Raw genomic sequence first — 27726 nt, forward strand, 5'->3', positions numbered from 1 at the left:
CGCTGATTTCTATATAAGAACCACCGTCTTTCATCGCAGTGACATAATACCTGGTTGTATTAATCTTTCTCTGACAAAGAAACACAAATTCCAAGATATGTCCGGGAGAGGAAAAGGTGGCAAGGGTTTGGGAAAAGGTGGAGCAAAGCGCCACCGCAAGGTCCTGAGAGACAATATCCAGGGCATAACCAAGCCAGCGATTCGGCGCCTGGCTCGTCGTGGTGGAGTTAAGCGCATCAGCGGCCTGATTTACGAGGAGACTCGTGGTGTGCTCAAGATTTTCCTCGAGAATGTCATCCGCGATGCTGTTACGTATACCGAGCACGCTCGCCGCAAGACTGTGACGGCCATGGATGTCGTCTACGCGCTCAAGAGGCAAGGCCGCACTCTTTACGGCTTTGGAGGTTAATCCAGTACAAGCTTGGTGCTGGGGATTCTCAAATTTCTGTAGATTATGTATTTGGGCATTGCATTAGGATTTCATCGACGGGGTTGGAGGTTACCATTTCCTCGGTACTTCTTTTGTTAGTTTAATTAGAGTGGACGAGTTGGTTGGGATTCATCTTGCTTTTACAATCTTTGTTAATCTGATATATTCATATAATTTTTCGCTTCTTTTTCTGGAATGAATGATCATTTGGCATTTGATTTTTATTTAGTTCAACTGAAAACAACCCTTCTTCAGCACCTGAAATGTGATCTTTGAGGTGGTTTCTGTGATCAATTTATTTGATGCTAGTTTATATGCATCATGTAAAGCATTATTGGTGGTGGCTGCATTAAGTCATTTCCAAGGCCGCAACATTTTAATGTTAGGACTACAAATAATTGTTGATTTTTTTATATTTTATTTTTTTATATTAATTATTAATAAGTAAAGATTAATTTAATTTAATGATTTATAATTTTAATACAAATGTACAAAACTAATAACTTTACAATTCATAAATAAATTAAAAAAATAATTATAATACAAATGAAATTTGAACATATAATTCAAATTCAAAAATAAAAATAGTAATCGAATATATTAAATAAGAGTAGATCTCTTGTAAGAAGATCTTACGAACCTTTATTTGTTAGACTGGTCAATCCTATCAATATTCACAATAAATAATAATACTTTTAACGTAAGAGTGGGTCTCATATGAGACTGTCTCACGGATTTTAATCTGTGAGACGGGTCAACTCTACCTATATTCACAATAAAAAGTAATACTCTTAGCATGAAAAGTAATACTTTTTCATTGATAGCTCAAATAAAAGATCTGTCTCACGAATACGACTCGTGAGACCGTCTCACACAAGTTTTTGTCTTAACATAAAAAGTAATAGTTTTCATGGATGACTCTAATAAAATATTCGTCTCACAAAATACAACTCGTGAGATTGTCTGACACAAGTTTTTGTCATTAAATAATAAAACACATCATTATTTAAATTTATTAGTAATCAAACATTAATCTTAATTAAAAATATAATAATTAATATATGTAAAATAAAAGAAAATATTTCGAGAATATGATGTTGGAGATGGATGTAATGTTTGGTGTGGAAATCATATTATTTTAATGTAAAATTTGCATCAAAATAGATTTTGTTGTTGGATATGATTTGAGCGATTTAATACACATATTATTTTATGCATTCGCTTTTAGAATTTTGGGTTTGCATTTTTTGGGACGCCTAGCGGTTGAGTTTCGTGTTCTCTTATGGAGACCTGGCTACATGACAACATTATATTTATACGCAAGAAAGCTGAGGCGAACATTAAAGGCCATGAAATATTTATATATAAAATGATTAGTTAATGAATATATACCCTATAACATGTGTACAATAGAAAATTTGGCCTCAACGCCCTGAACTTTGCAGGTATCAAGATTCCATGCATAAGCTGACATCCTGAATCACACCGGCGATACTGCTGGATTCTATGTGACGTCTTCTCAGTATATCTTAACACCTTGATATTGCCACCCTTCCTCTATTACACTGATTTCATTTTTAAGTAATGGATTCAATCCAGCAGTGAAACATCGTACAATTGTCCTCTTTGATGATACATCAGTTAAGGCTGAATGAGTATACTATCTGCTTTACTGCTATAGCCAATAAATGCATAATCTCTTGGTGGAACAAGGTCTATGATCCGATTTTTTATTATCTGATACGTATGTTTTGCCCATGTGATCTGTAAGCGAGGAACAGTTTTTGAAACCTCGAGGTTAATTGAAACTTTTTTCGTGTTTTCCACAATTAGAATTCAACTTGTCGAACACTTGGGCTGCTTTGCGGACCTCCATACTACTTTATCATTTGAAAAATCTGAATATTAAAAACTGTTGATTAAATCAAAGCCTCATATTGCACAAGAAAGCAGAAGGTGTGAGGAGGACATTCTTCCTTGCTATTATCTCTTGGTTCTGCAGCTGTGGTTTAAGAGTACACCATTTGGTGGGCTCGTCATCTCTAATTGGCAGTTCCCATGCAACCAATAAGAATAATGAGCCATACCCAGTTTAGCTCTAACTCTGAAAGTTCCTTTTATGCTGTAGACGACCCTGTTCCTCTGCTCCTGCTTTAGAAGTTCCATGGACAGGTTTAGCGGCAGATGCACCAAGCTTGATAGCAAATGGACCGATAAGAAGCGTGCTTCTCCAGGATTCTGACTGAAGGGTTGAAGAACTTGGCTTGCTATCGGATTCTCTGAAAAACAGAGCTCGATATAAAGATACTCAAATCTAACATTTAATTTCCGATTTGGGTTCGAAAAATTAGCAAGAAACACTATGTCACCATTTAGAATCTCTGGGGAATCGAAGTAGATAGTGTTAAGACTCGCCGCTGGAGTGTCAAAAACTGGATTTCTTGGTCTGATCGCGACAAAAATGATTAAAGTAGCAATACCAAAGAAGATGACAAGTACACAAAATAGCAGACATAGGACTGCACCACACCATACTATTGGATTAGTCCTTCGAGGTTGCCGGAGAATCGTCTGCTTTCTTGTTCTGAGCTTTCTACCATATGGTAAACCCTCTGGTGACAAATTCTGATGATTCTTGGCTTGGTTAGATGACACAATTTGATAAAGAGGAGATGGCTTTGTTTGCTTGAGGGTAGCAGGCGTGTGGGGTGGTGGTGGTGGTGGGAGGGGATGCATTTTTTATGAGAATAAAATCAAGAAAAACTTATACATGAAGAAATGAGAAGGGAAAACAAAGATGATTGTTTATTATTGAATGAAACGGGAAGTGGGGTGAGGGATGTAAGTAAAGCGGGGAAAAAGAAGCTTTCAATTGTTAGTGGGGGCCAAATACTTCTTTAATTGGCATCAAAAGGAGATGAATATGGGATCTAAAGTTTATTCGCCATAGATTTATGGATTTGAATTGTTTTCTTTTACATTAGCCCTATGGTAAAAATAAGTGTTTGGGCACTAACTACACAATTAAAAATATTTCAGTTCCATCGTGATCTATTATTAGTTATAAATTAGTGTATGGTGCGGTGGATCAACAGAACATAAAAGGAAATCCCCTGACACACAACTTGTGCAAATTTGCCCTTTCTTGGAGAAATCTGACTGTCCAATGGTCATCCAAATCAACGGTGTGTTGTAGATAATGCATTACTCTTAGTGCTATTACCTTTTTGTGATAGGTTGTTATGCTTAGCTGTTAAGAAATACCCCCAAACTCACGCCGTGAGCAAGATTAGATAAAGAGTAGGACTCTTGTGAGACGGGGTCAACCCTATTGATATTTACAATAAAAATTAATATTTTTAGCATAAAAAGTAATATTATTTCATGTATGACTTAAATACAAGATATGTCTCACAAAATACGACTCGTGAGACCATCTCACATAAGTTTTGTCTTAAGATAAAAGGTTTTGTGTGTGTATTGAGTGTTTAATTATTTATTGAAAGGATGCAGTTATGTTGTCACATGTGTGTTATAATTACATATTTATCATCATATCAGAGTTAATCCTAATTTTTTGAGGTTAAATTGTTTATTCATAAATTAGTTAATAATTCATTTAAATCTCTGATTTTGAAATTTAAGTTGATTTTGGGACAAAGGTTAATTCAAGTATGGGCGAAATGAGCACTCACGAAATCGATTGATAAATCCGAAAGAAGAATGAACAAATCTACAATTTCTTACCAATTTTCTCGGAACATTCATGTGTCTTGCTCTTTTGTCTTTGTAACAAAAATAATAAGTCAAAAGGTAAGGTTTTTGGAGGGTGCAATTTTAAGAATTGATACAAGAGACGTACTTCACACGGATGTAGTAAGAATTACTTGGGCTGTTTTAATGATAATTTTTACATTTTTTTTACTCGTGGTGGACTCTAAGGTTATATTTGATAGCTATGATAAAAGAACGATTATTAAATAATAATCTCTTATCTCGTTTTTTGTTCATTTTTTATTTAGTATGCAGAACTTTGATTATGATTGAAAGCCCGCACTATTCATATTATTTGTGTGATTAAAAATCACTCCTCAAAATGTTTGATAATATATAATTTTTGAATAGTGATCATGATAAGATTATATATTGACCATAATACCTTTGAATTATCTTCTTAAATATAATATTAAAATTATTTATTTAAATTAATTTTAATAAATATAAATTATAATTATAAATATTTAATTACCTATCAAATTATTTTAAAAATATTTATAATTATTTTAAAAAACAATAATATTATAATTATTAGTAAACTTTATTTAAAATTAACATCCAAATATTATTACTATTTTAATAATTATAAATATTTAATTATCTATTTAATTATTTTAAGAATATATATTTTATCATCGTTGAGGGTATTTTGATCATTATTATATAATTTACAAAATTAATTTATCATTTTAAATTCATACCAAACAGTGGTGTCATTTATCCCACCATATTAATCAATACATCTCATTTTTTAATCATTTTAATTATTAATCATTTACTTATCTCATCACACATATCAATCGAAGCCTAAAAATATTATCAAATTGAGTTATCACTATTTACTGCCAATTTATGCTGCAAATCATCTCGCATTGACTTTATCACTAAAGTACAATGTTAAATAAGCAAAAACTTATATGAGACGGTCTCACGGGTCGTATTTGTGAGAAAGATCTCTTATTTGAGTCATCCATAAAAAAATATTATTTTTTATGCTAAGATTATGTCTACCCACCAGTTAAAGTAAGGAAACACCATCCCATGAATTCTGTATTGTAACGATTTTAATCTCATATAAATGAAGAGATATGTAAACCCCCTCCTGTAATCCATCTTCTCCCTCAATCTACTGCAGATCTGTTTACGGATTAGTAATAATCCTTCCCTTTCTCATCGCCAAATGGCTGAGAATCTAAGTTTCCTCGCGATTTTCTTTCTGCTTTTATTATATTCCGGCGTGTCTCTTCTATCTGCATACGAAGACAAAAGCATATTAATCCTGGCCGGACAAAGCAACATGTCGGGCCGAGCAAGAGATTATAACAACACCAACCCCCCGAATTCCACCCCAATCCACAGATCCTCATGTTCGAAGATGTGTCACCTGGGCATAGATGTAGACAGACCAGTGGGGTTTGGACCTGGGATGCCGTTTGCCAACAGTGCTGGAGTGGGATTCTTGCATCGGGACTATCGGTTTGGTCCCGTGTGCCATTGAGAGACGTTTACGAGCGAGTGGAGCAAAGCAAATCATTTTTTCTAACAAATATTAGAAGTATATCATATTATTCTTGGCTCATCTATATTTTCGTACGTTCAATGTGTGTTTATATGATTTCATTAAGGTTGCGTGGAAAGAGTGAGAGATTTTGATTTAGATAGAAGTATTTAATTTAAAATTATATTTGAAACATAAATTTGAAATAATATATATTTTAGATATATTTCAAAACCATCTGAATACAACCCTAATTAATTAATTTACGAGTTTGCGTTAAGCAACTCTATATTTGGACACCAAAGATGAAAGACTACAAATATGAATCATATTTTTGGCGATCACGGGCTCATATATTCCTTTTTAAATATCAAGTTTGGATGACTAACTCATTCAATATATTGTTTTTTCAGCAACACTCTTATCCGCTCTCTTATATCCTTAGTCTCTCATTTGAACGTCGGCGATACGCCGGGACATCCTCTCGACCTCTTTCTAACGGTCTTCTTCGTTATTTCAGGTTCAGGACAAATTCGGAGCATGTGTCGGACTAGTGTTATTTGCTGAATCGGATTCCAAATTTTGGGTGATTATCAATTTTATTACCAATTTTTATTATTAATTTTTCTTATCGGAGTTAAGTTTAATTTATTTATTTACGTTAAAAATAAAATTACGGTCAGTCCCGTCATTCACATCAGCAGCCTCATCGATTGCCAAAACTATACATAACAGGGGAATGAAAGCAATTCTCTCACCAGTCACTGTTTTCAAATTTTTTTGCCTTTGGTAAAGGCAAACACGCTACAGTTTGTGTAAAGTTTAAACCTTTTCGCCTCAAAGAATCACGTTAATGGCAGCCATTGAAAGTGTGATGTTGGGAAGTGAAGAAAGATGGATACAGCACTATTGTTCGGGTCATTCCATCCTATTGGTGGGAGAAGGAGACTTCTCTTTTTCACTGTGTTTGGCTATGGCTTTTAACTCTGCGACTAATATTGTCGCCACTTCGCTCGACTCCTATGGTATTTTCTTTTTTGTTTCTGTGGTCTTGCTATTCTTATGGGATCATTTTTCCCTTGGTCAATAGTGATTTTTGTCCTCGTGTTAACCCTGAATCTCGGCACATTCGTGCATACAGACGGGCTGTTGCCTTCACTTTATCTCATCCAGTTTTTTTTTTACTCAGTTGTTGAACTATGCTTTCTTCTTTTTGGTTGTTGAGTTATCGTTGTGTTTTACCTGATTCTTCTTTTATTTTTTTCTTTAAGACCATGATCGATGTTTCGGGATTCGGAGAACAGAAGTTTAATCCATTTTTACAAGGAAACCCAAATGCTGTATTTGAAGTAATCATTGTGTTCGGACTTCGGATTTACTCCCGTATTTGTATATATTTAAGTAATGTATATTTTGTTAGGTTAAGAATGTTTGATTGCAGTGCATGCACCTTATTTTATTTGGGTAATTCTTTGCTCTGTTACAGCTACATTTTGAGAGAGATATCTACTTTTGAGACCGGTTGCAATTTCATATGATACATTTGTTAATAGCAAGTTTTGTTCTGCATGATCTAGTTTAACATGGACTAATGTTTGCTACTCGGTTAACGTTGTGCCATGTATGTTTGATCAGTTACTAAAGGAGTATTTCTGTTATTTACTCTATTTTATGACTTCTTTTAGTTGATTCCATATTTAAATACAAGGTTAAGAACTGAACATCTATGTGTCCATCTCTTCCGTTACTTTGGTGGACATTGGATACCCGCTGTTCCGCCAGACAAATTGCAAATGATTGATTATGCCAACATTTAAACGTTGTCATGGACGATTGTTCGGGTATCATGTTTGTCATGTCCTTTGTGTTATGTTTTAATTGGTTAAGTTTCTTCTTGTTGAAACATCGAACTAGATCAACTGATTCAGAAATACAAGAATGCAAAAACTAATCTAAGACAGTTGGAAATCTTGGGCGCATCCCTGTTACATGGAGTGGATGCCACAAGAATGATGATGCTTCCCGATCTTAAATGCCGGAAATTTCACAGAATTATTTATAATTTCCCTCATGCTGGTTTTCATAGGAAGGAAGATGATCCTGCTCTTATCAAGTACGTCTCTCTTCCTGTAAAAAGTATTCAACAACATTATTTCTTGGTTGATTACTCTATTTGTTTATATAACATCTTTGTGTTCATGAATATTCACGAGTGATCTCATAAAATTGAAAGCGCAACTACGATATCATGATAATGTATTGCACATGGAAGGCTTGTAGAGGACACCAAAAGAATATTTTCAGTAGTAACGAAATAAATACTAGAAATTAAGATTGTAGCCTTCTTGGCTTGTTTTCAACTTCTAACACACGAAATTACAGCCACATTCAACTAGACTTTTTTATATTTACAGTATGCATAGGATCCTTGTCCATGGATTCTTTAGGAATGCAAGAAGAATGCTGATGGTTGACGGTGAAATTCATCTAAATCACAAAGTTACTTCACCATATAACAAGTGGAGGATTGAAGATCTTGCATCTGAGTGTGCTTTATTTCTTGTGGAAAGCCCTGTGTTCAGTATCAAGGACTATCCTGGATATGCAAACAAAAGAGGTGCGGGGTCCAGATGTGATATGCCGTTTCGACTTGGTGAGTGTAGAACCTTCAAATTCAAACTCTACCTCGCAGCTGAGAAAATTCTGAGACAAGGAAGAATGTTGGATTTGATTCACAAAATGCCTGCCGAGTTTTCAAGAAGTTCACATCAACCACCGCCGCTCGAGAGATCACATCCTTTGAGATATGATTATGCCCCTCTGCGTATCATACAAACTTCAAATATTAGAATCTCTAATGAGTGTCATGAGGTATTTGGTCGCTATCTTAAATATGTTGAGGAAACATTTGGTGGAACCAGCCATGCTCTATATCAATCTGTTTGTGAAGCTCTGATGACTGGTTTTAGAACGTATATTTGCTCAGTTCCAGACGGCACTTGGAGTGGTTATATTGGCATTTTGGAAGAACTTCGTAATCTGAGCATTCTTAGATCCGAATTGTTGAGACAGATGCTAGCAAGTACACGCTGATCAGCGTATTCGAGCAAGGAGTTGTGGAACTCGTTTTGTTTTTGTCCAGTAAAATATATGTAGATTCATGCTATTATGATCTACAACAATCATTTTGATTCTCGGTTCTGGAAAACTGTGGACGAACAGAAACGAATATGCTTTTCTGGTTGATGGGCGCTCTACACTTGCTTACTTCTTTTTCGTTTTTGGCAATTACTTGCAATACAAAACGTCAATTGTCATAATGTGGAAGAGAAAAAATATGCAGACAAATCTCCCAAGAAAGAGTTAAAGAGTTCAGTTCAAGTGTTCGACATATCTTGAATGGTTTTGTTGTAAGGGTGGATGAATTTGACTTTGTCCTAAACTACATCCATTGAGAATTTTATTGTCACCCGAATCTCAGCTTTCCAATCGATGGATTCCGATATTTAATATACTAGCAAGAAGCACGTGCGATGCACGTAAATATTAATTATTTAATAAAAATTAAAATTTGATTTTTTTAAAAAATAATTTGATTCAATTTTTTATTTATATTGATTTAGTCTTTTGTCATATTAGACGAATAAATTAATTAAGAACTTATATACTTTACTTTCAAAATTGTTTCTCAAATTGAAATTCAAGTCGTTAATTTTATGTCATATAATAAATTATAATTAGCATAATATATAGAATGAATTAAACTGAAACAAATTTTGAAAATATATATATCTAAGAACCACGTATAAGGTATAATAACCTAAAAATCAACCAGATTATGGATTTTATAAATACATAAATCATAATTTATATAAGTGAAGAACACTAAGGACAAATAATTGTCAATTTAAAATATTTATGACTAACTCGTCAAAATATTATCAAAACTAATGAAATAATAATAATTGATAATAAAATATAACCTATAATACTTAAAATTTGCTTTTAAAATTTGTTTTCAATCATTTTTACACGGTTGAAAGATTTTCTCAAACGGTTATAAATATTAACCACGTGAAAAGTGTGAAAGACGGTTCAATATTTCTAATGATATTTTCAACCAGTTGACAATCTAAACAACAAGATATAGTTTGAAGAGTTAGTCTCATGTGAGACCGTCTCACGGATCTTAATCCGTGAGACGGGTCAACCCTACCCATATTCAAATAAAAAGTAATATTCTTAGCATAAAAAGTAATACTTTTTCATGGATGATCCAAATAAGGGATCCGTCTCACAAATACGACCCGTGAGACCATTTCATACAAGTTTTTGCCTAGTTTGAATTGTAAAAACTTGTGAATAGTAAAGACACGGGAATTTTATGGATGTAAAACACTCACACGTCACTTCTTCCTCTGTAAAAAGGATTCCACTAAAAGACTTTGTCTTATATATATATATATATAAATATATATATTTATAAGTGCGACTAAAATATTTAAACTTCTTATTATAGCTAAATATTTTAATTTTTCTATCATATTCGTATTTTATGATATTATTAGTATATTAAAATTCATAATTATTGATATAAATTCTAATAAATAATTTATTAAATTTTTACTTTCAATTCTTAGTTAAAAAATAATAAAATATATTAGTATTAAATTTCATATTATTATATTATTATATACTTATCATGTTATTGTACTATTGCATATATAATTATTTTTTTCTTATATCTTCATGTGATACTATAATTTATTACTTAATTAGAAACTACACTAAAATATAATTACAAAATTGCATTAAAATAATAAAATAACATGTAGAAAGAAAATTAAAAGGATAAAATATTTAAAATTAGTATAAAGATGGATTATTTGAGAAAATTAATTTAGGAATTACATTTTATTCTTGAAGTGATATAAATTATTACAATCAATGTATATTGTAGTGATAATTCATTAGCAATTGTTAGACTATTAATTATATATGATGTGGAATAATTAGGCTACTAATTAATTATATATTAGGTGGAATAAATAAAAAAATTGATATTTTCTTTTTACACTTACAACAATTAGAAATTTACAAATATATCTTTATTGAATTTTTGGATTTGTATTGATGAGGATGTCATTTTTATCTTTTGACAATTGAAAAAATTGTCAATTATCTACACTTACGTAGGTTTATAGATAAAAAAAAATATATTTTTATTATCAAACATATATTCATTTTTAATGCATAGATTTCCCATAAATTATGTAGAAAATTTTCATGCAATTAATCTAACAACACACAATTTAAGGGGATGGTAGAAAATTTACAATGAAAAACTTTGTTATTATTTTTACACTTTTATAAGTATAATAGTTAAATATATATTCTTTTAATATTTTTAATGATTTTTTAAAATTAAAAAACGCTATTGTTTTAATATTTTTTCTAAGAATTATGTATCAAGAAAATATTATTTCTCTAATGTATTTTTATTATAAAATATTTATTCAATTTTTATGTAACATTATTTTCAAAGATTCTTATGTTGCAATTTTTTATTAAAAAATAAAAACACTATTTTAATCCTTATGTATTTAATGATTGTGTAATTTTCATGCAATTAATCTAACAATACACAATTTATGAGAATAGTAGAAAATCTACAAGGAAAATTTTGTTATTCTTTTTCTACTTTTATAAGTATAATAGTTAAATATATATTCTTTTTAATATTTTTTGTAAGAATTATGTATGAAGAAAATATTATTTTTCTAATATATTTTTTATTATCGAATATCGATTCAATTTTTATGTAATATTATTTTCAAAATTTCTTATTTTACAATTTTCTATTAAAAAAATAAAAACACTATGATCCTCATGTGTTTAATGAGTTCAAAAAAATAAATACCTCAATTAAATACATAATCAATACATTACAAATCCATTATCCCAAATTTGTCCCTAAATTTTATATATTTTTTCCACCAATGTCCATGCAATTAATACAAACAATGCATAGTTTTTGGGCAATGTAGTAAAATCACAATCAAAAAACTTTGTCCATCATCCACACTTTTATAGGTATATAGATGTTATTATTACCATACCATGAAGAAGTTTTCTCGATTGCTACGCTTCAAATCGTGTTACATTTTACCCAAACAAACTTACTTTGTCAAAATTATTAAAAATTAAATTGCAAGAATCATTATGTATTAATAAAATATAATTAATCATTCTATTCATCTATATTTTTTTAAAAAATTGACAATAAATGGCATTTCAAGCATGATAAATTATTAAAACAATATATCGATGATTTTTAATTAAAAAATTGATGAATCGAATGTTTTGTGGTTAAGTTATTCTATTTTCTTCATGTGTGGTGTTTAGTAAATTTACTTTTTAATAATTTTTACAAAAGAAACTTGTTTGAATAAAGTGTATTACATTTCGAGCATCAAATATAGCAGAAGATTTCGTCTCGCGTGTTAGTCTGTCCATCTACACTCTGGATTCAACATTTATCCACATTAATCATCATTATCTAAATCTTTATCTTCCAATATCTCGACAAATCACCAAAACTATATTCATTCGTCAAATCTTCAAAATTCTCCAAGAATCATTTCAAAACTTACAACCGAATATATTTAATCAAATAAAGCACACACTCAATAAAAAAAATATATATAGTCTAACATATGCATTCATTTATTTAATTTATTCAAAAAAATGGAATATAAAGTGGCTCAATATTCATACACTACCATGAATTAAATAACTAATATTGAATCGCAAAAGATGTGGCCGACTTATCCACAAATTGATTAAGCCAAACAAACGTTTAAACTTCAAGATCTCACTACCCACCTTCCATAAAAGATTGTGCTTCAATACTATGCGATGGGTGTGAGCAATGTGTCGATTTCGAAAGAAAGAAATCATGTAAACCACCAAATGAAATTCTTAAATCACAACTAATATAATAACTTGCAATTTGTATGTCGGTATCGTGGGTGATTCTATGATATATCGAAAGTAAAATTATCAGTGTATTTTTTGTATAAGATGTTCATGTAAACACCACAACTTTTTGAGTATTAATATTTTTTTGTTTTCAAATAAAATGTTTCGCATGAGACATCTTGTACAAATACATCATATTGATACATTATATTTATTATGATTCTAATAATAAATACAAATAGCATATAAAATTTTTAAAAACATCACATCTACAACTAGAATAGAACTATCAACCAATAATATATGTTGGACAAATTGCAAGTAGTTTTTGTTCCCTTTGAGATCGAAATCTTGCATATATACCACAAGTGCCGTGTAAGGCAACGAAAAGTAAACCTCAGCACAAAAGCCATAGTAGAAAAACAACTGTGGAAGAACTTCTTGTTCATCAATGGCGTAAAGCATGATCAATCACACGAGTGGGTTATCTCCAGAAAGCAATAATCTTACTCCCAAAAACTTTTTAAAGAGCAAAAATCACGTTTGATCAGATAAGAGGAAGGGCGGGGGGAGTAGGCGTTAGCAGCGGATCAAACCGGTCAATATACGAAGCAGATACTTAAAAGAACAGCTGGGAAAGCACGGAGATCAGTTTCTGGAAGGGATTTTTGATTGTATCCATGAAATTAAGGCGGCGCTTGCTTTCTCTAGGATGAGTGAGTCTGCATATCGGGTCGATACGACGTCCCGTCTTGCCCAGTGGCGGATCGAGAACTTGGCTTCTTGCACTTACAGAAAATCAGATCCTTTCAAGATCGGGAAATGGAATTGGTACGTATGCACTTCAATTCTTCTTAATATATTGCTACGGTGCTCTGTCTTTCGTGTATTTCAAGAAACAGAGGCAGATGATCTCGAGATTTATTTTGGTTGAAGGTACTTGTCTGTGGAGAAGAATCGATCGCTGTCCATTAAATTATTTCCGGAGATATCGAATTTTGCGAGGGAAAATCCTCCGATCGCATCTTTCAGAATCAGAGTAATCTCCTCCGTGGGTGAACGCCAGTGTTTGGTTCATCCAGGTAAAGTAAAAATCATATCGAATCCGCGAAGAGGATGATTTCATGCTCCATTCTGATGATTTTGCTTCTGTTTCGTATGCAGATGTTAGTGAAAAAGTGGTGAAGAGCAACGAGGATTTTGTATGGACGATTGAGATTCCATTAACCGGAAAGTTCATAATTGACGTTGAGTTTCTTGACTTGAAAATTTCATCTTCTTCAGAAGTAAGATATCATCATGATTTAAAGATATAGTTTTTTTTTATATATATATAAAAAAATTTGAACCCAAAAATCTTTCTATTTTTTTTTTTCGTAAATTGAAAATTGAAGCACTTAGGTTGAACAAATGTTGTAATTTCCTAAAATAACTTTAGACACCCGCTGTTAACGTAAGCAGGGCACATCACCTTGCTCAATATGGACCGAAACATTTACACATAAACCACCAAATGAAACAGCTCTCGCTTCCCTCGGCCGAATGCTGTCCGAGAGTATCCACACCGATATCACAATCCACGCTTCTGATGGCAAAACTATAGAAGCTCACCGTGCAGTTATTGCCTCCAGGTCTCCCGTTTTCCGCAGTATGTTCTCCCACAATCTCAGAGAGAAAGAACTCTCATCCGTAAACATCTCCGACATGTCCATCGAAGCCTGCCAAGCTTTCTTGAATTACATATACGGGAACATAAAAAACGAAGAATTTCTTACCCACAGATTAGCCCTTCTTCGGGCAGCTGATAAGTACGTTGTTTCGGATTTGAAAGAAGCGTGCCATGACAGTTTGGTTGAAGATATTGATTGTATAAATGTTCTGGAAAGACTGCAGAATGCTTCTCTTTATCAGCTGCCGAAACTGAAGAATGGGTGTATGCGTTATCTGGTGAAGTTTGGTAAGATATTTGATATCGGGGATGATTTGAATGTGTTTGTGCAGTGTGCTGATAGAGAATTGATTGGTGAATTGTTCACTGAAGTTCTTGCTGCCTGGAAAGGATTCTGATTGGGCTGTATTCTTTAGTTCAAATGGGATTTGTTTGTTTACTTGTATATGTATTTATTGATTCGACGTGATTGGCGTTTGGCAGTGCATACATACATTCTTGCATACGTCATGTAAGTAGTGAATATAATATAAATTGATCGACAACTTGCTCTATTTCGGTTTCCGACAAGGAACAAATTTACAGGTTTCTAAAGCTGGAGAGATGATTATGTTGTCACATTGTAATCAATGTAAACATGGCCTTTATACCTACTTACCATATGAATGGATTGTTTTGGATCCAGACCACCTTCGTTTTTGCAGAAACAATTGCCCAACCATCTGCGAGTTTGTGTCGGAATACATTCCAGACGAGACAGCAGCATTTTGCGACATGTGAGTCTTTGTGATATTAAGATTGGAACTTGGACTTAACTCAACCCCAAAAGTTAGCTCAAGAGAGAGGAATGTCCAAGATCATATATACAACTCTCGGGTATTTTATCCAAACGATGTGAAACAACTAACATGTGAAAATATAGGAATTCAAGATATCTTAGCCTCTGTTTTTATGATCTTCACTTAATATGAAAATAAAGTTTTGAATTTTTATTTTATTATTGAAGATTAAACACAAAAAGTTGTATGTTCGATTAGATTACTTAATTGTTTGCGACAGAACCAAGAACTATTCAAATTAAAAGCATTTTATCCAAAGAACTTAATTAAGACTGTCAGGCTTCTGAATCCACCAAAAGAATTCGTTGAATTTAAAACGAGCAATCGATCCCACCTACTGGAGACATAAATAACACAAATCCAAACTGACAAGTAACAATTACAGAAAGGGAAAAAAATAGTTGAAAGAATAGGAACCAACTGAGATTAATCAAAAGCACTAAAATGGCGGCGGAGCGCCAAAACCCAGAAAAGGGCGTCCTCGGAAGGCGGCGCTGTCATGCACAGAATCCTTCAACTTGCGGAATCCATGTTTGAACACCCCAAAACCGAACAGAAATCCGACGGCGATCACCATTAGAATCACACACATGCAGAAACAGCATACTCTTGATCCGCAGCACATCTTTTGGAAACAATCTCCCCCTTCCCCCTCTGCTAATTACCACAACGAAAGATAAACTTGGACCAATTTTCTTGTTTGTGAGACGGGATTTTATAATCAAAAGGAGTCGTGGAGTGAGATTGTTGGGGTGGTTGAGTGTGGAATTGGAGGACTGGTTCTACTGAAACATGAGTGTTGGGTTGTTTTTCATTCGCACGTTCTTGAAACAGTTACTCCACGCATCCTTTCGGTTCGGAGAACTTTTGAAAATCTTAAAGCCGTGTTCGATCTCAGGAAAGTGGAACGCTGATCCCGTGTAACAAAATAAAAAAATCCCAAATGTTGTACGTAATATGTAATTCATATTCAGTAATAACACTATATTAATTCATGCAAATAGTTAAAGAATAATATTCCATGTAATTTTGTTTCTACGTGGATGTTTGTTATTTAAAAGAAATATCCATTTATTACCAGTATTATTGACTACTACAACACTTGTCCGGACATTATCAATATCAAACTGTCGACAATATTCTTAACTTTACAATTCAGACTAGACTCAATCCTAGTATAGGATCCATCGTCGAATGGTTAGTAGATAACATTATCCAGCGACCACTATCCTACCCATGCTGAATATCGAGTTGTGAATCCAATAAAGCTTGTTGCTGTGATATAAAAATAGCCTGAATTTTATTTCGGGTTCAAAAGAGAAGGGATAAACGGCTTAATTCCATTTATCCACCTTGAAATATGGGTAACTACTATGCCTCCTAGAAAAATTGACAGTAAAGATTCTCACACAAACTTTTCCATGCCTAGCAAATCTCTGAGGCCGGAATAATGTTTCTGTTTTTTGATCGCACAACGTTTGGCCTGACATTTTGTCCATAATAACAGCTTCATCTGCTAAAAACGGACCAAGACTTGTGAAGAACTGAGACAGTTATCATCTAAATGATAATAATATTGACCTCTCACACCAAAGAAATAAGCAGCCAAAATGTAATTCCAACAACTCAAGCTCACCATTCTTGATGTGTTCACCACTATGCATTCCAGTGCAACAATTTTTTTGCCAAATCGTAGTATAAGTCGGTGTCACATGAACAATAAAAAATATGCTTTTCCTATTTATTGGACTCTTGAGTTCACCATATAAACCTCTTTGTCCCAGCTTCATGGTTCCAAGAAAATGGTCGAAAAAGGAACATAAACATTGTAAAGCAATTGATGGCAAGATACACGGTACCAAGGATAAACCACACTTATTCACGAGATGCTTGGTCAGTGGTCATGACGTGAGAGATAAATATGGTCCCTTACTCATTATAATAGTCTTCTAGCACAGCCCGGATTACGCCTAAAGCCTTGACTTTTATGAATATGTGTTGGTCTGATCAGTTTCCTTTGTTGTTGCATACCCGTCAATGGTTTATATAAGAGCGTTCTCTTTATCCCGGCTAGTTACACCCCGGTAGCCCCAAGCTCCCGATTTTTTAGGATGACCCACACTCTTTCCAGGCATCACCAGGTGTCTTGACAGTTGAATTTTTTTTATAGATAATTATATATAATCATGCAATGTAATTACAAATAATAATTATTATTTATGTAATATATGTAATTAAATAATGTTTGTGCATAAAAAAACATCATAGAATATAATATAATCTAAACAAAATGAAAATAAATAAATAAATGCAAATTAACAAAATAATTAAGGTGGTGGCTGATGGCGGCGACGACTGGTGTGGACACTTGAAACCAAATAAATACAGAAGAGAGTGATATATATTTTTATTATATCTAGGTTTTTAAAATTGATTGATTTTGACTGATTTTTAAATAATTTGACCTTGATAGTTGACTGAGTTTTTAAAATCATTGACCATCTTGGCTGTCGGATAGTCTACGATCGAGTTTATTTCATCCTACCCATGTGGACATTGTTCCCATGCATATATATGACCCACTTTCTTTTTTTGAAATTGTGTATAGTGACAAGATCTTACTCATTGAAATGAAGTGAGAGTAGTGCCCACATAGATAGGATCTCATCTACCCTCGAACCACCTATAAAGACCTCCTTGAACAAATGCGGGGTGGTCAAAAGCCGCCTACCGGCTAGACACTGCCTAGACAACCATCTTGACCATCATTTATAACAATGATAGAAGGATGACATCTGCGAAGATTGCTTTGGGTTTTTGAACAATGTATTTCACCATGTTAAACGTTGACTAGATATGCGGAGAAGGATGAGATCCTCGCATAGACTGCAATGGATTTTAAAACATGTATATAGAGAAATGTCCACCACAACGAAGAAGAAATACTTGACCATATTACAGTAATAGATGTATTTTTAAGAATGAAAAGCCAAACATCATAAAAAATTGAATGCTATTTTAAGGAAGATTCAAATATATGTATTTGAAATGTTTTTTTAGGACAATGAAACACATAAAAACTATTTTTTTGGTGTGCACCGGATAACATTCGACTAACACAATATAGCCTGCAAATCACGTTACTAAAACTGCATAAAAAAGAATCAGACTTTTGAATATTAATCAAACGTTCACCTATTTTATCATCCGGAACATTGCTAGATGATATGTGTGTTGCAAATCTTAAAATGATGGCAGGATGTTTTATGCTATTTTTCACCGCAAAAGATTTTGAACAATAGTGGTACTATCACTGTGCAATGTATGACAGCAAAAGGAGAGGATCAATAAATGAAGGGAATTATATTTATATTTCATGTGTGTGATCATTAGCGTCATGTTCTTGTTTCGAGTCTCCCAAAGGACAATAGTCTATTCGCTACCCCAGCCTCGCTACTGGATCAACATTTGACGCTCCGCCGGAATTACAACCACCGGATATTGCGCAGATCTTCCTGTGTTGATCTGCAGTAGCTGCTGTGTGCTTTTTATTACACTTGTTCAGTTTGCAGGCATGGCGACTCCTGGAAATCCCAATCCACCCGCCGCAGCTCCTCCTTTTGACATGCCCAAGTTTTTCAGGCCTTCCACTTCCCCGGCAGCAACACCTGCTTCCAGCTCCAATCACCAAAACATTACCAACAGTGATAGCGCTTTCACTAACCCTAATTTGATTTCTGCGCCCTTTCCGCCTCCCTCGGCCTCTTTTCCGCCGCCAGCTACTTCCGGCGGAGGGATATATTCGTATCCTCCTCAAGCCTTGCCGTTCCACCACCAACCCCAGTTCCACCATCTTCCTTTATACAGTCCCCCGTCCAACTCTCGGGAATTTGCGAACCTTCACCCTCAGAGGTCCATGTCTTATCCCACCCCCACCCTCCAACCCCATGTTCCTTTGCCTAGTTCCTCCCACCATCTTAACTTCCAAGCCCCGGCTAGCCCCCAGAACCCCAACAACCACGGTGCTCGTTTGATGGCGCTTTTGAGTGCTCCACCTTCAATGCTGGACATTCCAAATGAGTCCACAATGTCGATGCCCCAAACCCTCCCCACTTCTTCAGGCTCTGATTTTTCCATGCCACAATTTGTGAACAATTTGCCATCTGGGCCTGGATTATCAGTTTCACATCAAGGCCCTGTCACGCGGATATTGAGTAGCAAACTCCCCAAGGGAAGGTATTTGAACGGCGATCATTTGGTTTATGATATAGATATCAGGTTGCCAGGAGAGGTCCAGCCTCAGCTCGAGGTTACACCCATTACCAAATATGGGTCGGACCCAGGACTCGTAGTGGGCAGGCAAATTGCGGTGAATAAAACATACATATGCTATGGACTTAAGTTGGGGGCTATAAGGGTGCTTAATATCAACACAGCCTTAAGATCCTTGCTCAAAGGCCTAGCTCAGGTTTTGTTTACCTCTTTGGCATTCAAACTAATTCTGTTGTTACAGCCAGGAAATTTTTTTGGGTTTGTTTAAGTGTGTATGAGGTGGTTATCTTATTATTAATTTTTCGTATTGTTTCTCTCATTCTTGCGAGCATTCGAAAATAGCGTTAATTGAATCGCTTTGAATTATTTATTCCTGCCAGAGGGTCACAGACATGGCTTTCTTCGCTGAGGATGTTCACCTTTTGGCTAGGTAACTTCTTCGACCATTGTTCTGGGATCCCCATAGCTTTTGCCCTCTTTTGACAAGCTAGTTGCTTGCATACAGTGCAAGTGTCGATGGTCGTGTTTATGTGTGGAAGATTTCTGAAGGTCCTGATGAAGAAGACAAGCAGCAAATTACTGGGAGAATTGTCACTGCTATTCAAATTACTGGAGAAGGAGAATCTGTTCATCCCCGAGTTTGTTGGCATTGTCATAAACAAGTATTTCATCATCAGCGATGTCTTTTTGGTCTTTTAACCATATTTTTATCTCTTGGTGTTTATTTTCTGGGTAATTTTGTTTTCTCTAACAGGAAGTTCTTGCTGTTGGGATCGGGAAGAACATTTTGAAGATTGACACCACGAAAGTAGGAAAAGGAGAAAAAATTTCAGCTGACGAACCTCTAAAATGTACAGTTGATAAGTTGATTGATGGCATCGAATTTGTTGGTAGTCATGATGGGGAAGTGACTGACTTGTCTATGTGTCAGTGGATGACCACCCGTTTGGTATCTGCTTCAGTAGATGGCACGGTTTGTCATATATTTCTCTAACTTCTCCCTACAGCTGGTGTTATTTCTAGTTTTTTTACTAATAACAGGGGGCAAGTTATTGCCTTACCATATAATGTTCCTTTTGTTTTACATTTATTTGGCTGAAGGTTGGTATTCATTGAGTTATCTACCTTGCACATACAAACACAAAAAATTAATGTTGAGCTCCTGATAAGATCACTAAGAATTTGCAATAGAAGAGGGAAAGATTAACAAATTACCTTAGGAATTACCTGTGTTGTCATGTATTCTTATTAATTTTGCTAGTGAAGAAACATATACAAACTAGTATCTTAGATATTCTTAGAGAAAATGAAATTAGATGATAAATCTTAACAAGAAATTAGAGAAACAGATCTCTTAATTATGTGCATTCAGTAATCTTAGGGATGGGCCCAATCTACGATTGTCAAGATTTCAAGAAAGAGTAGAACTTTTTTGCTTCTTTTGAAAGCTTTTACCCTCTTGTTCAGGTTTGAAGGTGAGTGCTATTGTTTCTTCACTTGGAATACTGTACCATGGGACTGATTAGTTTGACTGATCTTTATGTTCTCCTTAACATCTACTTCGTCGATTTGATATTATAAACTCTGCATATTAAAAAAAAAATACTAATGTTCTAACACTTGAAAAGGCCAGGAGTATATCATGACACGCACTTAGTAACGCATATCAGTTGCATTTGGTTGCTATCTTGCAGTCCACTTGATTATGTGAATTTTATATTATTTCAATTTGCGAGGGCTTGTAATCCAATGAGTATATTGGTTTTCTTCTCAAAAGGAATGCTATGTTGTTTCCTTCCGAACTTGCATGTTTTCCAATACGCACTTTGTTTTCAACTTAGTTTCAACATGTGAATGTCTGTGTATTATATGGACTTGGTTGTCTGTTTTAAATTTTGAATATATTCATCATTTAAATAATGGTTGTTCGTTTTTTGAACCAAGTTATAAAGGTTACTAATTGGGGGATTGATGGTAGATAATTTGTTATGGCATTTTTTGTGGGCGCCTTAGGAAAGAAAATAATTTAATATAGATGGTCAACATTGAAATTTTTTAATATGTTAAATCTAGCAATTTGCAACGACACATGAGTATATATGTAACAATAGCTTGTAATAGCAAAAATCTTGAATAAAAAATTAGCCAAATTCATTCTAAAGTACATGATTTGGCAAAACTGACGGCGCTTGTTTAATAAAAATTTCCCATCTGAAGTATCCTCTCCATTCTTTATTTTCACATACTTAATCTGGTGTTTCTATCAAATAATATGGTTGTATTAGTTAATCTGATTTAAGAAAATTTATCTTATAAATCACAAAGCTAAAGTGTTAAAACTAGCAGATTACTTACCATTTTTGAATTGTGGAAATGAGCATTAAAAATTCCAAAATAATTTATATAATTAGAAGTAAGTGGCACCAAAAGCTTGATATTTCAATATATGCTCACTGTGACGCCGTAGATCAGGTGAGACATATATCCAAGATTTATACGTGCTAACTTGGTATTGTGCATGCACAAAATTAAGTTCCCGATTCCATCTAATTAAAATGTAATAGCATCGGTAGGGTTTGGATCTACTACGTTGATGCTACGGAAAAAAATCAAAGATTATAAGGCAAACATGTAGTTATTTTAAAGAGAAAAGATTCCAGTGTTGTGTAGGGAGATACCTAAATCGAACATAAAAAGATTAGGTGCTAAGTGATGCATGTGCAGTCAGGGAGTTTGTGAAGGATACGAATTTCTGATTCCAAATGCTGCTTGTGGTTTGTTGCTGACATTCAAGATGCCTCCAATTTTGAATCACCGGATACCTAAATTTGGTGTATGGTGATTGTTCTATCGTTCTGATAGTCACTTTTTTCTTTTGCAGATTAAAATTTGGGAAGATCGAAATCCACTGCCAATAGCAGTTCTCCAGCCTCATGGTGGACAACCTGTTAATTCTGTCACATTTTTGGCCGTTTCTCATCGCCCAGACCATATAATACTTATGACAGGGGTAAATGCAAGCAGAGATTCATTTTAGTTTAAATCATAAAGTTATCTTTGTTAAGTCTCATTAACACCAGTTGCATAAAATATTATTGTTAAATCTTGCTTTGCTTATGGTTTTGATTTTGATATCACTTCACTTAGCTTTTAAAGGATATGTCCAGGGCCCTCTGAATCGGGAAGTGAAGATATGGGTATCAGCAAGTGAGGAAGGTTGGTTACTTCCTATTGATGCTGAATCTTGGCGCTGTGTGCAGAAATTGGAATTAAAGAGTTCAGAGGCTCGAATAGAAGAAGCTTTCTTCAATCAAGTGATAGCCTTATCACAAGCTGGTCTTCTTCTATTGGCAAATGCCAAAAGGAATGCTATATATGTAGTGCACTTGGAATACGGTCCTAATCCTGCTGCAACACGCATGGATTACATAGTCGAATTTACTGTCAAAATGCCAATACTTAGTTTTACAGGAACAAGCGAGTCACTACCTAATGGTGAGCAAGTTGTTCAGGTATATTGTGTCCAGACACAAGCCATTCAGCAGTATGCATTGGACTTGTCACAGTGTCTGCCACCTGCAATAGGAAATGTTGTGTATGAGAAGTCAGACTCCAATGTTTCACGCGAAGCTTCGTTTATCGAAGGACTTACCAATTTGGAGTCTTCTGGCATTAAAGCAACAGAGGTTTCTATGACCAGCTCAGCACCTACATCATCCATGTATGAAAGTGGCTTGGAGAATATACCTGCTGTGAGATACCCTGTTAACCATGTTTCTGCAGAGTCGCCCAGTCGTCAGGAGTTTGTTCCCTCAAGTATGGAAATCAAACCAATGCCTTCACCTGCAATTGCTAGTGATGGTAATCTTTCTTCTGTTGCTTCACCTTCTCTACCAATGAGCCCCAGGCTGTCCGGAACACTTTCTGGTTTTAAAAATTCATCGAGCAACTTTGAGCCTGGTGTTTTGAGTAATGATCAGGGTGTAGAGCCTAAAATTGTTGAATATACAGTTGACCGACAAACGGATGCCATTCACAGTAACTCGTCGGACATAGCTTCATTTGATGGTGATTCAAGAAACTATGAAAATAAGCATTCTCAAGACGATATCTCCTTGGCACTCAATCATCCAATAAAATTCAGACACCCCACTCATCTGGTTACTCCTTCTGAGATATTGATGGCCAATTCATCCTCCGAGGTGATACACACAACTGAGACCCAAAGCGAGGTTGAACAAAAAAATCAAGATGTGGTAATGAGCAATGATACAAGGAATTCTGTTGTAGAGGTAATTGTTATGGGTGAAACGAATTTTGATCAAAATATTGATGATGGATCTCGAGAAGAACTTCAGACTTCTCTGTCTGAAAAGATGGAAAATGTCTTTTGCTCTCAGGCATCTTACCTAGGAATTGAGATGGCCCGAGAATGCCGTGCCATATCACCTGAAGCTTATATAGTGGAGGAAGATCGGCAGTTTGATGGGACTGGTGGAACTGAAACAGTTGCACAACCTTCTACTGTAGAAGAAGAGATTCATGACTCCACAAAGGATGGTCCCAGCAGGGTCGTTGATCCCTCAATTCCTGTGCTGGCTCCGCAACCTGTACCAAATGCCAAAGGGAAGAAGCAAAAGGGAAAGACTACTCAAGGATCTGGCCCATCTTCACCCTCACCATTTACATTCAATTCGGCAGATTCTTCTAATGAACCAGGCATCGGCTATAGTACTCCTGTAGAATCACAAATTTATTCCATGCAAGAGATCCTGCATCAGGTAGTCGGGAACCTTTTAATATTGTTACTTTTAGTATTTACTGTTTGACAGTTTTCCCCGGCAACGCAATTATATATGGTATATCTCATCATTCTTCTAGCTCAGATATTCAGATGTTTTACTTTTATTTTATGTATTTTAATTTTGCCCGCATACAGGGTCATTGTTAAATGTTATTCAAGTGCTTTTATGTTACTCATTTTTATGTTTTTTACTCTCAAGTAGTGCTAGTTTTTTGTTGGATCTCTTTTTTTCATAGGAATAATGCATAATGCGTTTACAAACTTTTTTATTTCATCAGGTAGAGAGTAACCATTTATCTATGGCAATCAAGTGAAATTGTTGACGGCATCTGATTTATTTGTCAACATTTTGATCTTACCCTTATCTGCTTAATTTTTTTCAGCTTGTAGCTCTGCAAAAAGACATGCAGAAGCAGATGACAACAATAATTGCAGTCCCTGTTACCAAAGAAGGCAAAAGAGTCGAGGCATCAGTGGGTCGAAACATGGAGAAAGCTGTAAAAGTCAATGCTGATGCTTTATGGGCTCGGTTGCAAGAAGCAAACGCAAAACAGGAAAAGGCATCTCGGGAGCGAGCAGAACAAGTAACAAATATGATCAGCAGTTTCTTAAACAAAGACTTACCTTCATTGATAGAGAAAACTGTGAAACGAGAAGTTTCTTCACTTGGGCAATCTGTGGCTCGGGCTATCATTCCCACAGTTGAGAAAGCAATACCCACTTCTGTTGTGGAGAGCTTCCAGGTTAAAGTTCTACATTTCTACATGTGTTTAAGTTTTTTGTTGCTTAATCATTTTCTGAATCACACGTTATTTATGTGATCAGAAAGGGGGGGTGGGTGATAAAGCTGTTAATCAGCTGGAAAAATCAGTCAACTCCAAGCTCGAAGCTTTAGTTGCTAAGCAAATCCAATCACAATTTCAAACTTCTGGCAAGCAAGCTCTTCAGGTACAATTCAAGGGAATAAGTTTGACCATTATTTTATTGTTTTTTAACTCTATGCTTTGTTTACAAAAATTGAGATGGATTATCCCGGAGACTGTTTACTTGCTATGATTAGGAACATATTATACGGTTATACCAATAATCTTATCAATATCATGTTTACTTGTTTTTTTAAATGGCTTGTACTAACTCATAAAGCTAATTCATATTTAATTTAGATTTTAAAACTTGATGATTTATCGCAAATAAAATGTGTGATAAATAATAATTTTTTAACTAATACTCTTTTCAACCGAGAAAATTACATTAATACTCTTTACATCCCAAAAAAGAGGTAAAATAATATATGAAAAACCCATTTAAAAAACTTCTAAAACAGGTCTTTATTCATGGAAATTTTTTGTACTCAATTTATTAATTTTTATTTTTTAAAAATAATATTTAAAAATTTGGTGAATTAAAATAACTTACATGTGAATTAATAGTAATTTACATTCTTCAATAAAAAACTAGAAATAAGATTATTAATCATAGTCAGATAAGAAAATTGTAACTAGTCACTTATTACTATTTCAATAACAAAATTGATCAAAGTAAACATGTTATTGATTATCAATCATTATTCCACATTATATAAAGTTAGTTTAATAGTAATAATATGATTTATCCATATATAATCGCATCCCATTAAGTAAACGCATCCGGAATGACAGAGACCTGTGTCTCTATGTAGTTATCTGCCTAGCCAAATCTAATTCCATACTGATTTGCCTTGCAGGAAACACTGAAATCAAGTTTGGAAGTTTCTATGATCCCTGCATTTGAAATGTCGTGCAGGGAAATGTTTGAGCAGGTTGATTCTGCGTTTCAGAAAGGAATGGTTGAACATACTGCAGCAACTCAGCAGCAGTTTGAGGCTTCACAATCATCACTTGCACTTGTTTTGAGGGTATAATATTTTTACAGTATTATGCTAATGTTTCTAAATATGCACACCATGACTATTATAAAATGCACATAAAAACGTGATTGACATGTTACAATGTACATTATCGTAGGATGGGTCTATTTTTCAATCTTCTTGGTATCTACCTGCCCCACTAATTTTTATTAATTTCTTCAGGATGCTATAACTTCAGCATCATCAATTTCTCAAACTTTGAGCAATGAGTTGCTTGATGGTCAAAGAAAATTGGTAGATCTTGCTGTTGCAGGTGTAAATTCTAAAGCTCCTTTGATAAATCAGCTTAGCAATGGTCCTTTGGGTGGTCTACCGGAGAAGGTTTTCCATTTCTCCCTGATTTTTCAATTTTATGTACTTTATGCTTTCAGACGTATTTATTCTCAATGCTATTTTTAGCTCGAGGTTGATCCAACAAAAGAGCTTTCCAGATTGATAGCGGAGCGGAAATACGAGGACGCTTTCGTTGCTGCCTTGCATAGGAGTGATGTTACTGTTGTATCATGGTTATGTTTTCATGTATGCTCTACACTTTTTCCTCTTTTCTTTTTCCTCAGAATATCAGAGAGAGCTTGCCCAATCTCACCATTTTCTTCACATAGTCCTAAATTTTTTCCCTTTCCATACGTTCATCCTTTTTATTCGGTCTTATTCAGGTTGATTTGCCTACGCTTTTGGCCGTGAGTCCACTACCATTGAGCCAAGGGGTACTACTCTCTCTTCTACAGCAATTGGCCTGTGATATCAGCAAGGAAACTCCTCGAAAACTAACTTGGATGAGGGAGGTTCTAACTGCTATAAATCCTACCGACCCAGTGATTATGGTGCACGTACGTCCCATCTTTCAGCAAGTATATCAAATATTGGACCACCATCGTAGCATTCCAACCACTACGGGTTCCGAACTTTCCAATGTTCGCTTGATCATGCATGTCATCCATTCCATGCTTATGGGCTCTAAATGATTCCTTTGCTGTCAAGGAATTATAAAGAAATCGTGTGGGGATTTTGGAAGGTTTGTACAAAATTCTAGGTTTCCCGGTCAAGAGGAGTAGAGTTGAAAATAACGCATCTTTTCCCGGTCCTTAAAAAAATTGTGCAGAAATTTGTTTAAATCTCCGCTTTCAGAGATTCGAAAATACATTTAATGTTTATATGCAATTTTGTACTTGTCCAGCCTAAGAGTTCTTGTTATTCTTAGTTTAGGTGATATTATTATCTTCAGTCTTATAGGCTATTTTCGTTCAATGATACATACCCTAACGAAGGTACTTTGGGAATAATTAGTTACTTGCTATTTGGCTGACTATTCTAATTCTTATGCAAGCTTTATTACGTGCGTTCGCATGTTTTGTCTGGACGGTTAGATGTAACAGTGAACCAAAGAGGGCGTCAACTACTCGAGCTGAGCTCGGCTCGGCTCGTAATGTAACCGCTAAGCATTGCACAATAAAGACTGAATCTACTTGGCTTCTTTTGACATCTATATTATTGATATAGATAATTAACAATCACCACAAATCCACAATATATATATATATATATATATA

The 27726-nt window shown here is 34.5% G+C and overlaps 5 protein-coding genes and 1 long non-coding RNA gene across 6 annotated transcripts; 5 read left to right on the forward strand and 1 right to left on the reverse strand.

The window, feature by feature from the left end:
* Positions 1–35: 35 nt before the first annotated feature.
* Positions 36–430, forward strand: LOC140814424 (histone H4). Its single transcript, XM_073173397.1, has one exon. The coding sequence runs from the start codon at positions 98–100 to the stop codon at positions 407–409; it is 312 nt and encodes a 103-aa protein (XP_073029498.1). The 5' UTR covers positions 36–97; the 3' UTR covers positions 410–430.
* A 1899-nt stretch (positions 431–2329) lies between these two features.
* On the reverse strand, positions 2330–3706 carry LOC140815219 (uncharacterized protein At1g08160-like). The gene has a single exon (XM_073174344.1). It carries the CDS (start codon positions 3164–3166, stop codon positions 2414–2416), a length of 753 nt encoding a protein of 250 aa, XP_073030445.1. The 5' UTR covers positions 3167–3706; the 3' UTR covers positions 2330–2413.
* A 1331-nt stretch (positions 3707–5037) lies between these two features.
* LOC140814728 (uncharacterized) lies at positions 5038–5292 on the forward strand. The gene is made up of 2 exons (XR_012114144.1): positions 5038–5103; positions 5226–5292. It is a non-coding gene; the product is annotated as an uncharacterized lncRNA (long non-coding RNA).
* Positions 5293–5537: 245 nt separating this feature from the next.
* Positions 5538–9217, forward strand: LOC140814727 (uncharacterized protein At4g26485-like). Its single transcript, XM_073173811.1, has 4 exons — positions 5538–5762; positions 6226–6730; positions 7620–7818; positions 8120–9217. The coding sequence occupies exons 2-4, from the start codon at positions 6559–6561 to the stop codon at positions 8796–8798; spliced, it is 1050 nt and encodes a 349-aa protein (XP_073029912.1). The 5' UTR covers positions 5538–5762; positions 6226–6558; the 3' UTR covers positions 8799–9217.
* A 3817-nt stretch (positions 9218–13034) lies between these two features.
* LOC140815054 (BTB/POZ domain-containing protein At1g55760-like) lies at positions 13035–14909 on the forward strand. The gene is made up of 4 exons (XM_073174157.1): positions 13035–13517; positions 13623–13768; positions 13851–13972; positions 14148–14909. Exons 1-4 carry the CDS (start codon positions 13399–13401, stop codon positions 14751–14753), a joined length of 993 nt encoding a protein of 330 aa, XP_073030258.1. The 5' UTR covers positions 13035–13398; the 3' UTR covers positions 14754–14909.
* A 3612-nt stretch (positions 14910–18521) lies between these two features.
* On the forward strand, positions 18522–27485 carry LOC140815212 (enhancer of mRNA-decapping protein 4-like). The gene is made up of 12 exons (XM_073174333.1): positions 18522–19662; positions 19847–19896; positions 19972–20128; positions 20221–20439; positions 22348–22476; positions 22634–24247; positions 24654–25013; positions 25096–25218; positions 25994–26164; positions 26339–26497; positions 26576–26695; positions 26833–27485. The coding sequence occupies exons 1-12, from the start codon at positions 18769–18771 to the stop codon at positions 27139–27141; spliced, it is 4305 nt and encodes a 1434-aa protein (XP_073030434.1). The 5' UTR covers positions 18522–18768; the 3' UTR covers positions 27142–27485.
* Positions 27486–27726: the final 241 nt, after the last annotated feature.

The sequence above is a fragment of the Primulina eburnea genome, chromosome 15 (assembly GCF_022965805.1).
Source record: "Primulina eburnea isolate SZY01 chromosome 15, ASM2296580v1, whole genome shotgun sequence".
In the NCBI taxonomy this organism is placed as follows: domain Eukaryota; kingdom Viridiplantae; phylum Streptophyta; class Magnoliopsida; order Lamiales; family Gesneriaceae; genus Primulina; species Primulina eburnea.